At 31.9% G+C, this 22,815-nt stretch overlaps 3 protein-coding genes across 5 annotated transcripts in view; all 3 read left to right on the forward strand.

Moving 5' to 3' along the window:
• The window catches only part of LOC135834690 (uncharacterized), a 64,593-nt gene extending 59,206 nt beyond the window's left edge, over positions 1-5,387 (forward strand). Inside the window, exons 1-5 of one of the 2 annotated variants that reach the window (XM_065348639.1) lie at positions 4,114-4,425; positions 4,584-4,629; positions 4,739-4,869; positions 4,957-5,137; positions 5,241-5,387. In XM_065348639.1, coding sequence (XP_065204711.1) covers positions 4,354-4,425; positions 4,584-4,629; positions 4,739-4,869; positions 4,957-5,137; positions 5,241-5,383 — 573 coding nt within the window. In that variant the 5' untranslated portion in view covers positions 4,114-4,353 and the 3' untranslated portion in view covers positions 5,384-5,387. Of the gene's footprint in view, positions 1-4,113; positions 4,426-4,583; positions 4,630-4,738; positions 4,870-4,956; positions 5,138-5,240 lie in introns of those variants that run through there. The other variant, XM_065348638.1, reaches the window with a different exon arrangement.
• A 5,852-nt stretch (positions 5,388-11,239) lies between these two features.
• On the forward strand, positions 11,240-17,124 carry LOC135834691 (uncharacterized). 2 transcript variants are annotated; one of them, XM_065348641.1, is made up of 9 exons: positions 11,240-11,581; positions 11,701-11,746; positions 11,960-12,048; positions 12,439-12,613; positions 13,800-14,843; positions 15,183-15,228; positions 15,968-16,059; positions 16,174-16,354; positions 16,617-17,124. In XM_065348641.1, the coding sequence occupies exons 5-9, from the start codon at positions 14,748-14,750 to the stop codon at positions 16,775-16,777; spliced, it is 576 nt and encodes a 191-aa protein (XP_065204713.1). In that variant the 5' UTR covers positions 11,240-11,581; positions 11,701-11,746; positions 11,960-12,048; positions 12,439-12,613; positions 13,800-14,747; the 3' UTR covers positions 16,778-17,124. The 2 variants fall into 2 exon arrangements, with proteins under 2 accessions (XP_065204713.1, XP_065204714.1); XM_065348642.1 differs by lacking the exons at positions 15,183-15,228; positions 15,968-16,059; positions 16,174-16,354; positions 16,617-17,124 and having other exon boundaries at positions 11,267-11,581; positions 13,800-14,024.
• Positions 17,125-18,715: 1,591 nt separating this feature from the next.
• Positions 18,716-22,715, forward strand: LOC135834692 (uncharacterized). Its single transcript, XM_065348643.1, has 5 exons — positions 18,716-18,974; positions 20,579-20,621; positions 20,776-20,864; positions 20,951-21,113; positions 21,339-22,715. The coding sequence occupies exons 1-5, from the start codon at positions 18,903-18,905 to the stop codon at positions 21,437-21,439; spliced, it is 468 nt and encodes a 155-aa protein (XP_065204715.1). The 5' UTR covers positions 18,716-18,902; the 3' UTR covers positions 21,440-22,715.
• Positions 22,716-22,815: the final 100 nt, after the last annotated feature.

The following is a 22,815-nucleotide window of genomic DNA, read 5'->3' on the forward strand; positions in this document are numbered from 1 at the left end:
ATCGTAAGCATCAAGTCCTGTTAAAGAACAGTAGTCGGCTTCATATCTCGCATATAGTTCCTCTCGGAGGGTACTTTCCAAACCCAATGAATGCTTTGTGGCAACGTTGCGGCAGATTAATTAAAGATATCACATTCGTTGTAGGTGGCAGTCTCGCCGATTGAAATGTGAACATCTACAACATACCTGAAAAATTCCCCTTCTTAAAGGATTTTTAGGTAGCTGCTGTTTTAACGGACACTTGCCTATACTTTGAAAAGGATTTATTTTAAATGGAGTAAATATAGACGAGTATTTTGTGTACCTATGTACTAGGGTAAGGGAACTGAACTTATTAAATTGATGAGAATTGATCACTTCAAATTGGGGGGTTGAAAAACCTATGCACGATGCTCTGCGGCAAATTAATTAATTAAACACATCGCATCCTTGTATGTAACAGTCTCACCGATTGAAATGTGAATGTCTACAACATAACTAGAAAAACACCCTTATTAAAGGATTTTTAGATAGTTGCTGTTTCAACAGACACTTGATTATACCTCCTTGAAAACGACTTTTTAAAAAATGGCTTAAATATAGAGGAGTATTTTGTATTCCTATGTACCAGGTTAAGGCAAATAAACTTACTAAATTGATGAGAATTAAACACTTTTCAAATTGTGGCATTGAAAAACCTACTCATGATGTTTGGCGGCAAATTAATTAATTAAAGACATCGCATCGTTGTGTGTGTGACAGTCTCACCCTTACAAAAAGTAAACCTTTACAACATAACCAGAAAAATACCATTCTTAAAGGATTTTTAGGTAGCTGCTGTTTCAAGGGGCGCCTACCTGTACCTTGAAAACGACTTTTTATAAAACGTAGTAAATATAAACGAGTATTTTGTATTCCTATGTACTAGGTTAAGGAAACTAAATATATTAAATTGATGAGAATTGATCACTTTTCAAATTGAGGCGTTGAAAAACCTGATCACGATGCTCCGAAGACAACACTGGATCTAAAATTTGTTGAATGTTGCGAATTTGTTGCTGAAAACGTATTCTATCCATCAACTCCTGCTTCCAGGGCCCCTTACGCGCATTTTGATAATATTTTACAAACTCGTCTTGTTCAAAATTGAACACAGTAACCTCCGAATCGAAACGAACCTTTTTTTTCGACATTGAAACAGTCTTTCATAAGAACAGGTAAATGAACACTGAGATTCTATTTTTTTTTTTTTTTTTTTTTTGAATTGAAAAACATCTAAAATCAGTTCTAGTTGGTGCGATGATTGGAGGGGGAGGGGGGTAGCAGGTGAATATTTGTTCAGTAAATAAGTACTCTGAATAATAAGTTGGAAAATATTTATTTACTTACATATTTATTTTAATAGGCTCAAATGCATTAATTAATTTACATCTTAAGTTGAAATGCCTTAAAATACGTTATTGTCAGTTATTTTAGGTGAAAATGTCTTAGAATGTTGGGTTGTCAGTTACGTCAGCATCTAAACATCGTTCCTGTTCAGCCACATAATGTTGCATTTTCATGATATCGATGTATGCAGGTGACATATGTTTAAACTTTGTTGTGAGACCATTTACAATACTATCATCACAAAAAGTTGTTACTTCATAATAGACTCTATCAGTAGTATCAATCTTTGGGTCAAATTGTTTTAGAGAATGATAGTATAGTTTTCTTATACGATGGTCTAAATTATCAGTGTCATGATAATTCAATTTCTCAAGAATAGCAGACTGTACCTTATTAAAAACGTAATCATACAAATTTCTGCAACTATCAGCCTTATGAGACAAATCTTCACTAATTGAGGGTATGCAGTAATACAATTTGACTAAATTATTCCAAGAAGCTAATTGTAAAAATATAGTATTAGCAATAACAATTGACTTTACACTGTAAGTATATCTAAATTGTACCGTAAGGTATTTATTGATCATGAGTGTTTTTGATTTGTACTCCTCCTCGTTAATACCTTTGAAGTAGTTATTTATAATGTTGATATTTTCTTCGGACATGAGCTCTTGGAAAGTTTGAACCTTCATGTACAATCCAGGTCCTTTTGGCAGAGAATTTTTTGCAAGGTAGATTGTTGGCTCGAACCAATTATCAACATCTAAACCAGTATGGATTTGCTTCGTATTGCTTCTGTTAATGGCATAAACTTGGGTTAAAATCAAATTTTTCTGATTTTTCCAAGATTTGTTTACTGAAGGATCATTCTTACCAGCTGAATTTTGATCAAGTTGTTGGTTGACAGATGATGTCAAGGTACTAGCAGTAGCACTATTATCGTTATTGAAACTCATAATGATCGGTGATAGTTACACTTTTTCTTTAAAACAAGAAGTTCAGATCAACACTATAAAAATTGAAAAAAAAGTGAGAAAAATATCACGAAAACTCCGCGTTAATCTAACAAGTGGATAAAAGAAGTGACCAAATAGTAATGATTGCACCTAATTTTTCAACGATTATTTTTAGAGAGACCAAATACTCCCACCCTGAAAAAAAAGTAGGGATAAAACGAATATTTTAGTTAATTAAAGGGGTCAAGTAAGCTTCAATTTGGGCTAATGTATGGTTGAGGGAGAGAGGGGGGGTGGGGAGACTTCGGCGCGATGTTTAGGTTTACGCTTTTGAAACCTGGTAAGCGTATAACCGAGCTTGGGACCACCTTTTCAAAGGAGCCATAGGAAAAGGATTGCTCCTTTTGCTCCTTTGAAAAACAGGGGGTCTAGAGCTCGGTTATATCTCACTACTCAAGTGGGAATCATTTATATATGTGTCCCAGATCCCTTTTCTAGTGTTGGCCTCAATTCAATCCCCCCCACTGTGGACCCCGGCCCCCCTAAAACGGCGATAATTAGAATTCGACCCTCATCGATGTGTAATATGTCGATTGACATGTTTTCAAGGTCGTAGAATTCGAATCTGGAGTTATTTTTTTTGTAGAGGTGGAGGGTGAGGCGTGGGGAGGGGGAAAATGTCAAATTTTGCTTATATTATCGTGTAATATGTCGATTTATGTTTTTCAGGCCGCAGAGTTCGAATCTGGACTTATTTTTTTGGTAGGGGTAGAGGTGAAGTGTGGGGAGGGAGAAAATGTAAAATTTTGCTTGTATTATCGTGTAATATGCCGACTAGCGCGATAAAAGTACAGCTGTCTGAAATTTGGCCAAGTCGAAGGACAAATGGGCGCTGGACAAGTCGAAGGACAATCTCAACGTTTTTTCGTTTCTAGCCTTACCTACTGGACATTATTCGATTTTTAATACGTAGTAAATGTGTACTTATCATGTAGAATAACTTCCCGTGCTCAATTATTGGTTTTGGCGGGTTCATTGGCGTAAATGAAAACACCAAGCCGAAGGACACAGATTTTGCGAAATATCAAAACTTCACAGATAAGTACGATCAGAACGAGCTGTAATGTAGTTTTTAAAAACAACAATGCGGGGTAACATTTCTATGAGAACAGTAAACCAGTGCAGCCACTCACCAGAAAAAAATGTTGGATTGGGAAGCTACCAAAAATAATTGAAAATTGCTCGAAAATTTGCGCAAAAAGTGTGTGACAGTTTTCAAATGTGAATTGTGAGCTTCCTATAGACTTATTGCAATTGCAATTTGCACAATAAGAGACCTTCATGTTCTATGATAATGAGAATGTGTCAATTTTTCCAAAAAAAAAATGAAGTTCATGACACTTTATAACATTCATTTTCAAAAACATGATGTGTGACAGCCAAGTCGAAGGACATTTGGGGTATAAAATCAAATGTACACCAATGAAAGGAGGGTCTAAAAACCTCAATACCATGTGTGAAATGTGTGCGGGGTCGTTCTTGAATGGACCAAAAAAAAAAAAAAAATTCATGCTAAAACCGTTGAGAAATTTGCCATGTACACGAATTTTACCTTTTTCTGAGAATTACCCACATATTGGAAAATTCCAAGCTATTTGTGTTGACGATAGTTTATTAATAAAAAAAAAAAATTCAACGAAGTTCATGACTAATTCACTGGAATATTTTTATCTTGAAAAACGAGCAAGTGAAAGAGATTGATAAGCTGATATAGTGATGTATGGTACGTATTATGCCTACTTATGTTTATTTCAGTATCTGATCAATATCTACGAGTATGATATCATTTTTTAAAAGCATACGACAGGAAATAATTTTATAATGGAATGTTCACTATTAGAAAATAGAAAAGTAGGAAATAAATCACTTTCATTTTTATTTTGTTCAAATGTCACTTTTTTGCTAGGTAAATTGTTAAATTTTTATCATTTTTTTTCGAAAATTAATGTGGATTTTTTTCCTTTAAATAATGTTTTTGAAATCTTGCTGTTGTTGTTATTCATTGAAGACTGGCAGTGTAGTTATAATTCTGATTGTAATCGTAAGTTGATCGATTCAAGTACCTACTGCATTGTTTGAATTAATGAAAATAAGAATTTTTTTAACGTATGTAGGTACTTATACAAATAAGTACCTACCTACATAGGCACTTGGAAATATTTTGCTTAATTTATTTATTTATTTTTTTTTTTTTAACAGGTATTCCAAACTATTTTATGCATTGACATAGGTGTTGCATTATTAAGTAAGTCAATACAAATTATTTCCCTATCATATACACCCAATATACTTGTATCTACCTAATCAAAAGGTTTTGAACGAGCAACGTGTAATTGTTGCAATACTTTTTACAGTAAGTGATGAAAATCGAGGCCTAATTCTTTCTACGGTTCAACTCGTCACTCGAGAAAATTCAAACAAAGTATTAGAAGGAACTTTTTTGTCCACGTTTTTCTCCGGAACAGCTTTCTATGGCATCATAAAGGTAGGCTAACATAGCCCCTATGATCTATAATAATGATAATGACCGATGAAGATCTTGTTGATTAGTTGGTTTTTTTTTTGAGCGCAGGGGAAGCCAAAAAAAATAGAAAAATACTTGATGCTGCAAGTCCTTTATCTAGCCTTGATCGTGGGTGCCCTTGGTAAAATATTTTTTATTGATCCTTATTTGGTGACGATCGAAAAATCGAAAACAGGATCGAATGAAGAATTTGACATTCCAACGATATGTGTGTTGGTTGCAAGTTTTGGTGAGTAGTTTTCGAAATGTAGGCTATTGTATGTAGCTTTAAGGTAGGTACCTACATATAAATATTCGACTGCATTGATTTATTTTTGTGAAATTTTTTTAAGGTGTTTTGTCGTACTTCTTGCTGGTGGTTTTCTGTTACTATCGAGAACTGAAACGTGATTGTAAGCCAAATACTCCTACTCCTATTCCATTAACGAATCAAAGTCGATGCATGACGTCAACTAATGCAATTGGTTTTGTATGATTTTTCAGTAGGTACATCTATACATACTTATTCACATTTTTTTCTTGTTTTCTTTCAATTATCTATTCATAATAATGTACTAGGTCGTAGGTACCTATGGATCATATAAAGCGAAATTATTTAATAATGAGGACATCACTTTTTAGTACCTACACCTACCTAATATTGATAATTTTGATAAAAATGTTTTTTTTTTACATTTTTTATGAAAAAGTAGCATTTTTTGCAATGTTGACGAGAAGGTAAGATTTTTTTGGCATTTTGATTTCAAAAAAAAAAACTTGTCTTTGCAATTTTGTGAAAAAAAGACTTCGACAAATTTTGATTTAAAAAAAGGAATGTACTTTTTTTTGAAAGTTTGTAACAAATATGGGTCTCTTTTTGCAGTTTTTGCAAAAAATTAAAATTTTGAGAAATGTTGACCAAATTCTGGCAAATTATGTCAAAAAAATATTCTTCTTAGGATTTTGGGAAAAAAACTTAACTTTTCAGCACTTTTGACAAAAATTGGTCCTTTTACATTTTCTTATGAAAAAGTAGGATTTCTTGCTGTTTTGACGCGGAAATGTAGGATTGTTTTGAATAGTATTTTTTTTTTTGAAAAAAAGTTGCAAATTTTGACTAAAAAAAGTTTTTTTTTACAATTTAGGCAAAAAAAGTCTTTTTTACGATTTTGATTTTAAAAAATCCTTTATTGAAATTTGAAACAAATATACTTATGGGTCTTTTATTTGTAATTATTGCAAAAAAAACGAATTTCAACCATTTTAAACAAAAATAGTCTATTTTGAGCTATTTTGGCAAAAAACGCAACTATTTAGCAATTTTGGTGAAAAAAACTAGACTTTCTCGCAATTTTGACAAAAATAGATCTTTTAATCTTTTAAAATCTTTTTCGAAAAATTAGTTTTTTTTTGCAATCTTGACGCGAGAAAGTAACTTAAGTACCTATTTGGTGTTTCGATTAAAAAAAAAAAAAAAAAAAATGCAACTTTGTAAAAAAACAAAACTTTTTGAAAATTTTGACTAAAAAAAAGAAAAGGTTTTTTAACCATTTTTCGTCCAAAAAAGGTCTACTTTGAGCTATTTTGGCAAAAAACGCAACTTTTTGGCAATTTTGGTAAAAAAGAAAAACTATAGACTTCTTAGCAATTTTGACAAAAATGGATCTTTTTACATTTTTTACAAAAAAGTAGGTTTTTTTGCAATTTTGACTGAAAAGTAATTTTTTTTTGGTACCTGTTTTGATTATTAATGAAATAAAATTTGCAACTTTGTGAACAAAAACTAGACTTTTTGAAAATTTTGACTAAAAAAAGGAGTTTCTGCAATTTATACAGAAAAACACTTTTCGACAATTTTGATTTTAATTTTTAGAAAAATACTTCATTGAATGTTTGGAACTAAATTTACGAGTCTTCTCTTTTAGTACAGTCATTTTAGCAAAATTTTTAGTCGAACCTCGAAAAAATTGGGGGCAAGCTGAATTTCACATTATTTGTTCAGATTGGTCTCTAAAACAACCCATCAAAAGTTGCACCCCGCAACTTGACTGCTACCCCCGCAAGAGGTCATTAACCTTTGCCGAAACATGTTTTTCGGCTTTATCGCCGAAATGAAGGGTCCAAGAGGAAAAATGTTCGAATAAATATTATTCTACGTTAAATTTCCTATTACCATGACCAGTTCAGTTTTTCCCAAAATGGCGATTTCACCCTTACTAAGGAGGGGGTAAAGTTGTCAATTTTATGAAAATTGTTTTAAAAAATGAAAATCGACCATTTAGAACGTGAACTCGATTCACGGTACACTCGAAAATATTTTGACCAAAGTTGCACGTCGAAACTTGTATGCTACCCCCGCAAGAGGTCATTAACCTTTGTCAATCTACGTTTTTTGGCAATTTAACCGAAATGAAGGGTCGGAGGGGAAAAAGTGATTGAACTAAAATTGTTCTACGTTAAATTTCCTATAGGCATGGCCAGTTAAGCTTTTCCCAAAATGGCGATTTCACCCTTACTAAGGAGGGGGTAAAGTTGTCAATTTTATGAAAATTGTTTTAAAAAATGAAAATCGACCATTTAGAACGTGAACTCGATTCACGGTACACTCGAAAATATTTTGACCAAAGTTGCACGTCGAAACTTGTATGCTACCCCCGCAAGAGGTCATTAACCTTTGTCAATCTACGTTTTTTGGCAATTTAACCGAAATGAAGGGTCGGAGGGATAAAAGTAATTGAACTAAAATTATTCTAAGTCAAATTTCCTATAAGCATGACCAGTTCAGTTGTTTGCGTAATCGTAATTTCAGCCTTACAGTGGAAGTGTTTCAAATTGAAAAAAGTAATTAAAAAACTGATTTTGCTTTTTTGATAAATACCTAGATAGGTGTTACATGAACATTTTAAAAATTAGAAAAAAATGGTAAAAAATATTCTAAAAAGCAAAAATTTGATGAAATTATAATTTTTCAAACTGAAAAGATGATACTTAACTTTCTATGCCATCACTTTCTCATTAGGTAGGTACCTATTTGCTTTTGTTGTGTAGGTAATATGCTTTTAAAAAAATTATAAAACGACACCTAGCATTAGAAATTTTTTTAAAAAGTACGTTGAATAGGTACCTATAGAACATTGAAAAAATCAAGAAATTGATTTAGGTAATTTTTTAGTAAGTTCTGCCTAAATAAAATTTAAAAATCCCAAAAACATCTCTAAAAATCAAAAACACCAGAAAATCATCTTTTAAATGGTTAAAAGTTAAAACTTGATTAAATATGTAGCAGAAAAATGTGTTGAAAAATAAGGGCACTAGGTATCAGAGAGTGAAGGAGGGAGGTAGGCTCAAGTCCAACTGATTAGTCAAAATGAAAAAAATAAACCAATATTTGAATTTAGTCTCATTGAGATAATCACAGACAACATGTCATTTTCACTTTCAAATTTTGACCGAATATTAGAGACCAAAGATTCCACTGGTATGCTGCCCAGGTGACCAATGCGAGGTAATGATTATAATTTGTAATATAGATTTATCGAGGGGAATCAAATAAACTCACTTCAATTTTGTTTTTCTAAACACCATTCTTGACATCTTGAATTGATAGGTTGTAGTTTCAAAACATTCAAGAGACTCCATCGAATTTCTAAAATTTTTTGTTTTGGAATAATTTATATCAAATAATAAAAGGTTCATTATCTTGGTGTGTCTTTCGATTAGGTACCTAATTTGAAAACATATTTTCAAATTCGTTTGGTTCAAATTCAAACTTTTCTCCGATGAGCTTTTTTGAAAAAATAGGTGAATGAATAGCAGTTTACGAACGAATCAACATAAAAAGCTACGATTTGGCTTACAGCCTATTTTCGAACAAAGAAATCAATTGGGAGGCATTTTGAGTCATTTTGAGTGTCCTAGGAAATTTTTGACATTTTTAGTTTTCAAAATAGAAAAGAAAACTTTTTTCCCTCCGGCCCTTCATTTCGGCGGTATAGCCGAAAAACGTAGATTAACAAAGGTTAATGACCTCTTGCGGGGGTGGGGGGGGGGGGGGTGACGGACAAGTTGCGGTGTGCAACTTTGGTCAAAATATTTTCGAATGTACCTTGAATCGAGTTCACGTTTCAAATTGTCAATTTTCATTTTTTAAAACAATTTTCATAAAATTGACAACTTTACCCCCTCCTTAGTAAGGGTGAAATCGCCATTTTGGGAAAAGCTTAACTGGCCATGCCTATAGGAAATTTAGCGTAGAACAATTTTAGTTCAATCACTTTTTCCCCTCCGACCCTTCATTTCGGTTAAATTGCCAAAAAACGTAGATTGACAAAGGTTAATGACCTCTTGCGGGGGTAGCATACAAGTTTCGACGTGCAACTTTGGTCAAAATATTTTCGAGTGTACCGTGAATCGAGTTCACGTTCTAAATGGTCGATTTTCATTTTTTAAAACAATTTTCATAAAATTGACAACTTTACCCCCTCCTTAGTAAGGGTGAAATCGCCATTTTGGGAAAAACTGAACTGGTCATGGTAATAGGAAATTTAACGTAGAATAATATTTATTCGAACATTTTTCCTCTTGGACCCTTCATTTCGGCGATAAAGCCGAAAAACATGTTTCGGCAAAGGGTAATTACCTCTTGCGGGGGTAGCAGTCAAGTTGCGGGGTGCAACTTTTGATGGGTTGTTTTAGAGACCAATCTGAACAAATAGTGTGAAATTCAGCTTGCCCCCAATTTTTTCGAGGTTCGACTAAAAATTTTGCTAAAATGACTGTACTATTTGTAGTTGTTTTCAAAAAATTATAATTTTTAGCAATTTTGACCAAAAAGGGTCTATTTTGAAATATTTAGTAAAAAACGCAACTTTTTGGCAATTTTGGTAAAAAAAAACAAAAATTTTTAGCAATTAGGCAAAAAAAATGGTCTTTTTTACAGTAGAGTTTTATGTAATTTTGATGAGAAAATACGATTCTTTTGATAGTATGTATTTTAAGAAAAAAATTTAATTTTGTAAAAAAAAACTATGAGTTTTTGGAAATTTTGACCAAGCATTTACTTGAAAAAAGAGTTTTCTGCCATTTAAGCAAAAAAGACTGAAAATTTTGATTTTTAAAAAATACTCCATTAAAAATTTGGAACAAAATAATTATGGGGGTGTTATTTTTGTAGTATTCGCTAAAAGTTAGAATTTTCAGCAATTTTGACCAAAAAAGGTGGCTTTTTGAGGAGCATTAAATGAATTTTAGCTTTCCAACTTCATTTGGTAAAATTTTGTTGGTATCTCAAGAATCTGCTAAACTGGAGGCTTCAGAACTGCTCAAAATAGGTAGTTTGAAACTAATTCCAATTGATTTGGAGGCTTGGAAATAAGATACATCAAAATTTCAGTTTTCTGTGTCAATCTGGTGAAATTAGCTAAATTTTTATTTGTAGGTAAGATAGGGTAGTAGGGTACCTCTACCTACCTACCTTATCCGGACTACCACCACCAATCTCTAGCAAAATAATCCAGCAAAATCGTACACCAAGTCACCAAGATCCTTCCTGGTATTTGTTTTCAATTGTAAACACACGTATATTTACCGACCTACTTACCTAGCTATACGTAATTTTTCATAATGAAAGAGCATGCAAAATATTTATGCATAACTTTGCCATTCAATTTACCCACAAAGGAATTATTTATTCTCAATGAATCACAAATTCAATTGCAGAATGAAATGATTCGAAGTAGGTACCTACGTGAGTTTTTCAGTTGACAACACTTTGTTGCAATTTTTATTTTCCACAAAGTTCCCAATAATACCAAATTCTGGATATGTTAATTTGTGGAATTTCTGAAGAAAGAGGAGGGTAGCCAATCTATATTTTTTGGCGTTGGTAAGTAACCAATTGTGTCAATATGTTTTCGGTTTCGACATTACGAGTCAATTTTTGAAGTCTGATTTCAAGATATGAAAAAAAAGTGCTCCTAATAGGCAATGCTGAAATTTCCAATTAATAATGTTGATGAATAACAGGAAAAGCATCTCAATTAGCTGAATGATTTTTTATCGCCTGCTGCGTGCGTGTTTTTTATGTACAAACTTATCTATCTCCTAAATATACTCGTATACCTACTTAAAAACGTGTATTGGAATTTTGAAACGATAAAACGATTGGATATTGAATATTTGTATTTTCGTAAAGTTTGGATTCTGACTGAAGAACCAATCGACGAATCGATGCGTTATGATCGAATGCTTCGATGAAAACTCTTGTTCTTCGAACCCACATTTAAAAGTAAAGCGATTAGATATACGTTTGCACTATAATTAAAAATCCGATAAGAATACGAGTGGTACTGATAAACTAATCTACGTAATGTATATTCACATGCATATTGTACACAGACGCCTATGTCTACACACAGCTCTGTGTACATTCTGCTGAAATGGATAAAATGAGAATACCTATACTTTTTGTTGAGTCATCGACAGTCAGTACGATTCATCTGTTCGTTTCGATAACGTGTGCTCGTATTTCATACATCCTGTGCCAGTGGTGTTCGTTGTAATTTTAAATAATTATTTTTTTCAATTTACTATCTTTGAAGAACGAAAATTTCAAGCAGAAATGGCTCAAGTCAAGTATTTTTGTCATCGATATTCTTTGAAATCTGGCTCTTTCTTTATTTTGATTCTAAACTTGGTAAGTCTAAGTACACGTAAAAGTAAATATAAATTATGAAATTTTGTGAATGTTTAGACATTTTTCTAGAAAAAATAGATTATTTATTGTCATCTGTGAATATGAATTTTACGTTTCAGATTCTTGGGATCACTTTTCTTGTCGCTGAAATTATATCGTTAAAAGGTAAAATTTTGTCGTTTAATCAAGTTACCCATACATTACTACATTAGGTACCTACTTGAGTTCTTGCGTGTAACTTGACCCCCACAGAATGCTGGCCTTCGTAGATAGAATGATCATAGGAGTTATTTACCATTATACACGTTGATTAAAAATTATCAAATGTGAAAACTTCAAGTATGATAATTAATGTGGTGAAACATTTTTCAATTTCAGGAAACTTTACGTTCGCTTCAGTAACAGTATTAGTATTTGTACTACTTGGAATAGTTTCATGTGTAATAGGACTTGTGGGAATTTACATGGTACGTAACGTGAATACGAGTATTTTCTCATTTTACGTAGGCACCTACTTCATAATGTAGGTAGGTACCTACTTAATAACTCATGTGTAAGGATTATTGACAAAAAAAAGTCTAAAAATGTTTACTTATCCAATTTCATGAAGAATTTCACTCCGAATTGAAAATTACCTGTCTAGGTCTAGATACTGAGAAATTTGTTAACTCTGAAGATGCCTCTGTATAGAGTTGTTGAAGGACTGTATGAAATTTGGTTGAAATTTTCTCATTTTTTCACAATATTTATCCTTATATGTGGCTGATATATTGTATTAATTCAAATTTTATCAACACCTACTCATCTGAAATAATGTACCTACATATCTCTAATATGTATGAATTTCTGTTCTACAGAAAATAGCAAACCTTCTGGCTCCTACTCTTTGCCTGGAAATCATCTACGTCATCGTATCAGGCGTTGCGTTCATAATCTTCCTTTTCTCGGGTAAATTTTCTGTATCGGAGCTGCTCGATGATTTTGCGAGTCAACATTATGGTGTCTTTGTAATTCTGTTTCTTATGGGTCTGGGTAAGTATTCGTGATTATTATTATTTTTTTGTCGAGTGAGTGATTCGTAGATTGTATCAAGTACCCAGTTATCTGTATAAACAACGTTCTCAAATTATATTTAGTACCAATAGAACTCGTGCATGCCTCCTCCACCCCTCCCTTGAAACATTTTGTTAAAAACTCGCCGTCACATAGACTTTTTAATCCAGTACTTTAACCTTTTCTTCCAAATAAAATAAAGACAAACCCGTAATTTACATTTGAATTAGGTTCTGCAAAAATTTAAAAACATGCTGAAAGCTTCAGAATAAGAAGTGTAGAAAAAATATCGGAGGATTTTGACCAAATTCAATTAAAACTTTCATTTTGAGATTAAAATCACTCAAAAAAATTTTTAGCTCCGGAAGTGCTCTTGTAGGAGAGAAATGGGTCCTCAAAGACCCTCATAAAAGGGAAATTTTCAAAATAATCGAGGTTTTTTCGCTCTATAGCTCTTTCCTACCTGTTTTGGTCAAAATCTCAGCTTCAAAAGATGGTATTTGGGCCACTTTAAGGGTTCCATTGAGCGGTTGGAAATTTGTAAATCGCTTATTTTTGGGTTGGTTACCAACCTCAATCAAATTGGTGTTCAATTTTTTTTTCAAAATGTCGAAATATATCATTTATTATTTCTGAAACGGGGAGAATACTTTGGAATGCAGTAGTGCCAATTTTTTGGTAATTTGGTACGAATTTCAGAAAAATTGAGAGAAACAGCTAGAAACTTTATCAAACTTTTTCGGTTTTTTTTGAAGGTTTCCATAGAATTTGGTCAAAATAATTTTTTTCTAGATCCACCCTGTAGATACTCGTAAGAAAACATTTGAAAAAAAAATTAGTCCAGAAATCGGCGGAGTTGAAAAATTAAACGTGAAAAACTGCATTATTTTTTTCTAATGACTTCTTTAAGGAGAGGTCAAAAATTGTATGTAAAGCTCAAAAAATCATCTTCACGGATGCCTTTGAAAATTGAACATTGAATCATGAGGCAAAATCAGATGCTTAGCCTGCTAAAGTATACCCAAGATTTTGAGACCGTCTTCATAATTATTTTGAGTTTTTTCAATTTCATTAATGTGTTGCAGATTTTTAATAGGTAGGTACCTTAAAATAGACTTTACCTTCCTTATGCTTACCTAATGGTATATTTTTGTTTGTGTTACAGGACTTTCTATCTATTTTTTGATCGTATTGTACAGTTACTATATGAAAGAATTGAAGGAAGGTACCCCTGCAAGAAGATCTGATACTGAATCGTAAATTCGCCAACTTTCGATTAAATATAAGAATTTTTGTACGATTAATTTAGATATTGCTTTGTATATATATTTTTGTACAATATTAGGTAGCTTAGTAATATGTTGTGATTAAATGTGATTTTTTAACAATTTTTTTTGTTTTATCGTTTGTTAGTTAAACAGGAAATAGATAAGCGGGAACAGGAACTAACTAGTGATGCAAACCAAACTAAATAATTTCCGACGAGCGATGCTAATTTGCTAATTTAATTGTCGATAAACTTATTTCATAATTGTTTTACTGGATGAGTTTGATTTTTTTGGTTGGTAAAAAGGCAGAATAAAAGAACATTCAATGCTGAATAAGCAGCATGTTTCTTTCCTTATTCATTCGAGCATATTTTCAGCCATATCATCATTTTGATTTCTCTGTCTCTGTCATCTGCTGTGCCACACAAATACAAATTATGCTATTGCTTGAAACACGAATTAAATAAGTACACTCGTCTCGTAGGTATTATCAAAATTCTTGTATATGTATTATACTTTCACAGTATCACTGATTTTGTTAAAATAATACCTACGTAAGATATAAATAAACGATTCTTTGATAATCATACCCACAATTTGATAACGTTCTCATTTGTTGATTTAGTTTTTCACAGAACAGTAAAAGAAACGAAACCAAGTTCGTATAACATCTGGCAGAGTGATTTCAGAAGTTGCTTTTACGTGTTTTTATTCGTCCAATATTCGAGTTGAAGAAATTTTTTTCAAGTAGTTTTGAGTCACATTAGGCTGTTTAAATAATTGATTTTTAACCATAGTATTTTTTATTTTTTTATGCACCTGCATGATCGCACTCGTTCGTGATCATGTTTGCTTCTTTGCACGAGATGATCATTCTGGATACGTGTTTTTTCGGATGTTCTTTGAAAAAGTGTACGTTTGTGTATTTAATTGCATATTTGGTAAGTTGACGTTATTTTCATTTGATACAGCTACTTAATTAGGTACCTACCTATTTTACAAATTACAATAGAGCTTTTGCTTTGAAGATTCTTCCCAGTGGATGCAGAATTTTTCACTTTCTGCTCGATCTTCGTTTTTTTTTTTGGTCGAATGAGATAAAATTTAACATCAGTTGATAAGTATTATTTTTGATTTTTTTTTTTTGAATTTTTTGATAAAATTGATTTTGAAATTTTGAATTTAGCAATTGAAATTACTTTTTGATTTTTTTTTTTAATTTTTTGAGAAAGTTGATTTTGAAATTTTTAATTCAGCAACTGAATTTAATATTTTTGCAGATCGTTTCCACGTACCGTTTTGCTAAAGGATTACTAAGACTATCTGGTGAGTGTTGAAATTATTGATGATTAAGTTCCTATATTGTAAATACTTACATTAGATATGTATTATGTAGGTATAAAACTAAGTTGGGTAGTTAATTAGCAAACATTTTGTAAAACCGAAAGATATTTTTTTGAATTTTCCTTGACTTGACCTTCCAAAAAATATTTTCAGCATAAAGGAAAAATATCAAATTACTTCCTGAAAATTGTCAATTTTGGGTTTTCAAAAATTTTGCTGAAATCTAAAAATCAATTTAACAACTGAAATATTTTTGCCATGAAGATTCTTCCCACTGGATGCAGAATTTTTCACTTTGTGCTCGATCTTCGGTTTTTTTTTTTGGTCGAATGAAATGAAATTTGACATCAGTTGATATTTTGATTTTTTTTCGAATTTTTTGATAAAATTGATTTTGAAATTATAAGTTTGGCTACTGAGATTACTTTTTGATTTTTTTTTTTTGAATTTTCTGATAGAATTGATTTAGAGATTTCAAGTTTGGCTACTGAAATTATTTTTTTATTTTTTTGAATTTTCTGATAGAATTGATTTTGAAATTTTTTATTCAGCAACTAAAATGACTTGGAGAATTTCAATTTTTCACTCTTTTCGGGTAAATCTTAAGCATTAGCTACCAACCTGTAAGCTTTTTTTTCACCCTCGAAAAATATTGTTTAGAAATCAAGTTTTGAAATGGTGAGAAAAATTATGATTTTTGGGAATTTATTTATGATTGCAGAATTTCCTGCTTGGATTTCGTTTACACTTCAATCGAGACACGTTATTTGGTCAAGTTTTTTGTTTTCAGCAATTCATGAAATTTATACGACAGTGAGTATCTATACTTACGAAATTACATCCTTTATGTTCACTATAGAATAAAATTTTCCACTTTATGTACCTATATGTTAATGTATTGATCAACTTACTCGCGTGAATTTTCAGGATAAAGTGTCGTATTTAGCTCCATGTTTATGGTGTCAAGCTATCGATCTGGCTGAGACGATAATCGATTATTTTGGATTCATTTTCACCAAGAGAGTAATAATACCGAGTTTTGGAAATTCCAACAGAACGTTTGACCATAATTACCTTCAGCTTGTCATCGTTTTTCCTTTTCTCGTTGGTCAGAATTTTTGAAATATAGAATGATTTTGTACCTAATTTATATTTAGTGACTTACATAATGATCCAAGATAAGTACCTAGTACTTACTCAACCCATCTAGTTTTTCATATGCAGGGTTATTTAAAACAAATTTTTTGATATAGTATGTACCTAGTAGGTATAGATTTATCATAAGAAATGCATCATGCAATATAAGTTATGACTTTTATGTCTTATGAAATATTTAATGCGAATGTGTAATTTTTTTTCTTTTCTTGCAGCTCCTTTTGTGTATTTATGGATAGTAGTTTATAGTTGTTATCACAAAGGATTTTTGCCGGAAGAAACTCCATTTTCAGAAGACTTGAAACCTGCAATTACGACAACGAGTAATTATAATATGAAAAGTCATTATCACGTGCCATATTCGTTGGCTTATTGAAAATATTATTTTGTAATCTATGTACCTATCTAAAGTGTATCGTTTAATGTTCTTAATTTGTGTGTTGAATATGGATACCTAATTCTTACACCTCGTAAATCACAAAAAATCATAGTCATTTTATTTTTATTGGTTTTTTTTTTTTTTGTTTCTTGAGAAATTTCATGTTTGTATAAGTTACGAGGTGTTAGAATTAAGGGTAGGTGCCGATCAATATAATATTAGCAGCTTATTGTATTTTGTTCATTTTTTTTTCAACGAATGCAACTTTTTAAAGTTTTATACTCAATATTAATAAATAAATGTATCTACTGATGAAGGAACCTCTCACGGTGACTCATTATCAATTTCGCTCGTTTTTTGTGTATTTGTTTATTTTTTTGCTTAATTGATTTTTGATTACAACATAAAGATTCACTCAGCTCACTAAACAAAAAATTACATTTCTCATACGATTTCAATTTTTTTTCAATTTTATTTCAAAAATTGCACAAATTTGATGAAAAGAAATCAAATGACTCGGTTACATGGGTGCACCAAAAAAAATTTCAGCTCACCAAACAAGAAATTAAATGTTTCACAAGATTTCGATTTTTAAAAAAATGTTATTCCAAAAATAGCACAAATTGTTGAAAAAAATCAAACGATTTGGTTTTATTCCAAAAAACACATTTGTACAGTCACATTTCACTTATATTCACCTGTTAAACATCCAATTTTGGCAAAAATGAGAATTAAGGTTTAAATAGGTAATTTTTTTTGACGATCTAATGACTTGGAGAGATCAGACAGACGAACAAACGACCTTGGAAGTCTAGACTGGTAGATCAGTGACCTTGAAAACGCTCAAAAATTCAGACATACCTACAGATCTTGGAACACCAGACAGGTTTGCAGATAGCCATCAGAGGCTGGGTAGGTAGGTCAGTGATCTCGAAAACCCTGAAAAGCGTGCAGACTGGCGGGTCAATGACCTGGGAAAACGCACTGACGGATAATTGACTTAAAAGGCCAGACAGACAGGTATAAAAACGACATTGAGTGGCTAAACATGTAGGCCAGTGATCTTGAAAGCCCAGAGAGGCGGGTCAAGGACCTTCAGAGGTAAAAGCAGACGGACAGACAGGAAAACAGGGGACCTTGGGAAGCCTGAAAGACGAGTCAATGACCCCAAAAGACCTGACAAACAGACAGACAACCTCTAGAGGCCAGGCAGGTAGACAATAAACCCTTGAGAGGCCATATTATCTACGATGAAATTTTAATGCCTTCCAAATTAAGAAATTTAAAACTGAAGAAACCCATTTTTTTCAAAAATATCATTTCTTTGAGGACCCAGTACATCTCCCCTCCAGGAGCACCTTTGAAGGTAAACAATTTTCTGGGAGACTTTCTTCAACTTTGAATTAAAATCACTAAATTTGATGAAAAAATACTTCAAATTTTTTTTCGTCAAGCACCCAAAGGTTAAATACATTGGTAGTTAATCAAGAATTTTAATCCATTGACGACATTCCATGTTGCACCTAACCTATCGAAACTTGCATGGAATTGAATGGGCCTACCAAAGTTGTACATAATATGTCAAGTCCAAAATAAAGGAAGTAGGTTGGTAAGGTTGAAGTTTTTTCTTCTTTAGTGATTTGAAGATCATTCAGAAATGAGTCATTCTAATATGGTCAAAATTTCGAAGAGATACAGAAGATTTATTTTAAAAAATGTTTAAAACATACTACTGATATGTAGATAGGTAGGTACCTATAGATAGCCCATAATTAGATATTTTAAAATTTCAGCTATCTATGTTTAAATATAGTTTATTTTATAATTTATATCTAATCACGTCATTCATTCACGTCATAAGGCTCAATGATTAGGAATCTGATAACTATACGTTGATGATAATGATGATAATGAAGTTTTCATTCAAAAATTAGGGATATATATAAGAAGAAAAAGGAAATGCAGTTGAAATGAATTTTGTTTACTTATCGTTAGTTGAACTGTGTTTGTTCTGTGTTGGCTCAGTGTTGTTGGTTCAGATATAAGTACCTAGGTACAAGTGAATACGGTAATATATACATACGTTTGTCGCAGTTTGATAATTCTTTTTATTATTATAATTATGACAAAAAAATTGGTATGTGGTGTGTTCTCGTATAAAATCGTCTCCATAGCATTGCTGAGTTATCCTGTGGTAAGTTTAAATTTCGACTTTAAAATGATTAGTTTTTTGGTGTCAAATTGTTCCTTTTTGGTTTGGCACACCTATCAGAGTATTCCTTTATACACATGAGGGTCATTCCACGTCAATTCGACCAGGAAGTGGTAGGGGGGTCGGCGATTTTTTTTGAAATTTTTCCTGTGGAAAGACCTTCCGAAGGGATGACTAATGGCGCAATTTTCAGCCCTCCAGTCCGTTTTTAAAGGCAGTCAGGGGGTGTCAAAGTTTTCAGTGAACCAAAAATGTCATCCATTTCAGCAGTGGATTACTCGATAACCGCAATACCTACCAAAATGGAACTTTTTCCAATAGTTAGAGGTTTTGAAAGGCTTCTTGGTGATATCATAAAAATCAGTGTTGCCACTTTTTTTCGTACGAAAAATTAGCTTGAAAAGTTTCAAAACGTAGTTTTCATATCGTTTCGACTCTCAAAAATTCTGAAAAAAATATATTATGGATAACTTTTCATGCTGAACAACATATTAAAAAATTGGAATGGCATTAAATTTCGTATAGTCGATTTAAAAAAATTAAAAGTTTGCGAAAATATGCGATTTTTTGACTAAAAACACGAAAAAAAGTTTCAACTGGTGAAGTTGACCCATTTGATCCCTATTTTTAAGTATCCGTTAAAAAAGTTGAAAACCCCCCAACACTCGATGAAATGAACTCATCACAAAAAAAATCAAAGTCGAAAAAATTCAAAAAAGAAACGAATTTTAATTTTTTTGCTACGAGTGTGACTTCTATCAACTTTTTCATGAAATACGCCAGAAAAAAGTCAAAATAAGAAAACTGAATAAATTTAAACTTTTTTTGATGTTTGGAATTTGATAATTGAAATTTTTTGAATTTTGATTTTTTTGTGATGAGTTCATTTCATCGAGTGAAAAAGTTTTTTCAATTTTTTCAAAGGATATACGTAAAAGTATTGATCAAATGGGCCAACTTCACCAATCGAAACTTTTTTTCATGCTTTAAATTAAAAAATCGAATTTTTTCGCAAACTTTCAATTTTTTTAAATCGACTTTATGAAATAATTCAATCCTAATTTTTTAATATGTTTATTCAGCATGAAAAGTTGTCCATAATATATTTTTTTCAGAATTTTTGAGAGTTGCAACGATATGAAAACTACGTTTTAAAACTTTTCGAACTAATTTTTCTTAAGAAAAAAAGTGACAACACTGATTTTTATCATATCACCAAAAAGCCTTTCAAAATCCCTAACTATTGGAGAAAGTTCCGTTTTGGTAGGTATCGCGGTTATCGAATAATCCACCGCTGAAATCGATGATATTTCAAGTTCACTGAAAACTTTGACACCCCCTAGCAGCCTTTAAAAACGGCTAGAGAGCTGCGATTTCCGCCATAGGTCATCCCTTCCGAAGATCTTTCCACAGGAAAAATTTCAAAAAGATCGCCTACCCCACTTATCACTTCTTGGTCGAATTGACGTGGAACGACCCATACCTAACTAAATTATCTTTCCTTATTACGAGTAGAAAAATGATCTCCATTAACTTAATCAGGTATTTAATTCTATTTCCTTTTTTTTTTTTTTTTTTTTTTGTAGCTGAGTATTATTGGCTCCTTGCTCTCAAAGTTCACCAAAGCAGGTAAATTTAATTCCTACGTGTGCCTGTTGAATACATGATTGATATGCATGAATCGATTACGATGATGCTTATTTTGCAAATCAATTGCTCAATGATGTGAAGATTTTCTATTCAGTAATTTAGGTATTGTCATTTGTTTTGTTTTTTTTTACAGAAGACTCTTTTGAGGTTCAAACGATTGACATTATGGTAGCCTTCCATTTTTTATATATTTGCATCAGCGGACTGATTGGCATTCAAAAGGTGAGTGGTTACTACCTATACTTTTAATTCATTATGGTCAACTTTTTGAATATTCAAGGTAGGTACTAATGAAATTATATTTTCAGAAAAAACCATCTCTTTTGAAGCCGGTCTTATGGACAATATTGTTTTTTATTGTTGCTGTGTTGGCTCTTTGCATTCATTATATCGTGGTAGAGTTTGACTTTAAGAGTGGCCGATTCAGTAGCCGTGACGTCAGCATAGAATTCCAAGAAGTTTTGATGGCTGGTGAATATATGTTTTAAACATTTAGATTTTATTTCGTCAATAATCTCATTTTTGCTCAAAATTATGAAAATGATCGCAATTATTCAATTTTTATCCTTACTTATATTGTATAGGTAATGTATTTTGTCAATGAAAAAGCGTACTGCAAAAACGAACTGCTCAAATACCTACATATCCAGTTCAATATTTTTCAGAAAAATAATTGTATCCATTTTTTTCCCACAGAACTCGAGCTTCTTTACATTGGACATATCATTTCATCTTATTACTGGGACCTCCTTGGTGAATATCAGCTACCCATAATGGACTTGGACATATTCGTCTAGATTGAATCCATCGTCTGAAGTACTATCTGCATTAAACATTTGGATTTTCAATGCCATTGAGTACCCATCTCTGCTTAAGTTGGTTGTTTTGAATGCTTATGATTATAAAAAAAAATAATGATGAAAATGAATTAATTAAGTACCTACTATTAAGGATAATGTATTATTTTCTCAGCTTTGAAATTTTAGTGTAGCAAAGTACGAAAGATTTCAGGAAGAAATATTAGGTAGTTTGTTATTTTCCTTTGGCTGGGTTGAAAAATAAAATACTTTAAAGAAAAATTGACGGTCGAGTGACCTTAAGACTGAGAGGTTTGTGATGGGCTGTCACAATTTTTGAAATTGTATGGTCGACGAAATTCGAATTTTTAGACAATTCTAAAAATGTAGGAACACAATATCACATTTTTCGATTTTTTGGAGAAAGGGTGGATTTTTGACTGTTTCGGACCCAAAAAAATACCCTTTCGGAGGCGCAGACTTGAAATCACATCAAAACTTCAAGAAACACCACTCGTGACTAGAAAAGATTCCCGAAGTTGTAGCTGCCCAACCGTGTTTTCTTCACCAATTTTGGGAAATCTTTTAAACATTCGAAGCCCGAAATATACCGCATGGTCCTTATGACTTTCTGGTGCTTGACATATTCTAAGAATTACTACTATAAGTATTTTGCTTTGTTAGGCACATTTTTTAATTTTTCTACAGGTGGAATTGACCAAAAATCAAAATTTTGAGACCTTTGGATCCCTGTGGGATTGGTAATGTTGCGATTGGGTATCTAGCTATAAATTTTGTGTTTGACTATCCCGGGGGTCTTCTCACTTTCGAAAAAAAAAAATCATGATCTATAAAAATACACCACTGAATGAAAAAATTTTGAGTACAGACGAAGTTCATTTTTCGATTTTTGATAATTTAAATCCAGCTGTCATTTTCCAGATGGAAAAATTACATTTTGAACCTAATTCTGATAGTTGAATTTTGAAAATTTATTTATTTATAGACCTTATATGAATAGATAAGTGGGGGTTTCGAGACGTACATTAGGTGAGTAGTTCTAACACCTTGTATTCCATAAAAATCCATGTGTACCTACTTATGTATATAGGTAATTTTATTTTTATCAGTTTTTTTCGTTTCTTGAAAATTTTTGATATCAACATACTTACCTATAAGCAGCTTTATTGTTTTTTGTTCATTTTTTTTCAACAAATGCAATTATTTAAAAAAATTTATATTTAATGTTGAATAAATGTATCTACTGACAAAGGAACCTCTCGCAGTCATTTATCGTCAATTTCGCTCGTTTTTGTGAGTTTACTTGTTGTTGTTTTTTTTTTATGGGATACAAAATGAAGATTCACCGGGTGCAT

This window comes from Planococcus citri, chromosome 2, assembly GCF_950023065.1.
Source record: "Planococcus citri chromosome 2, ihPlaCitr1.1, whole genome shotgun sequence".
Lineage (NCBI taxonomy): Eukaryota > Metazoa > Arthropoda > Insecta > Hemiptera > Pseudococcidae > Planococcus > Planococcus citri.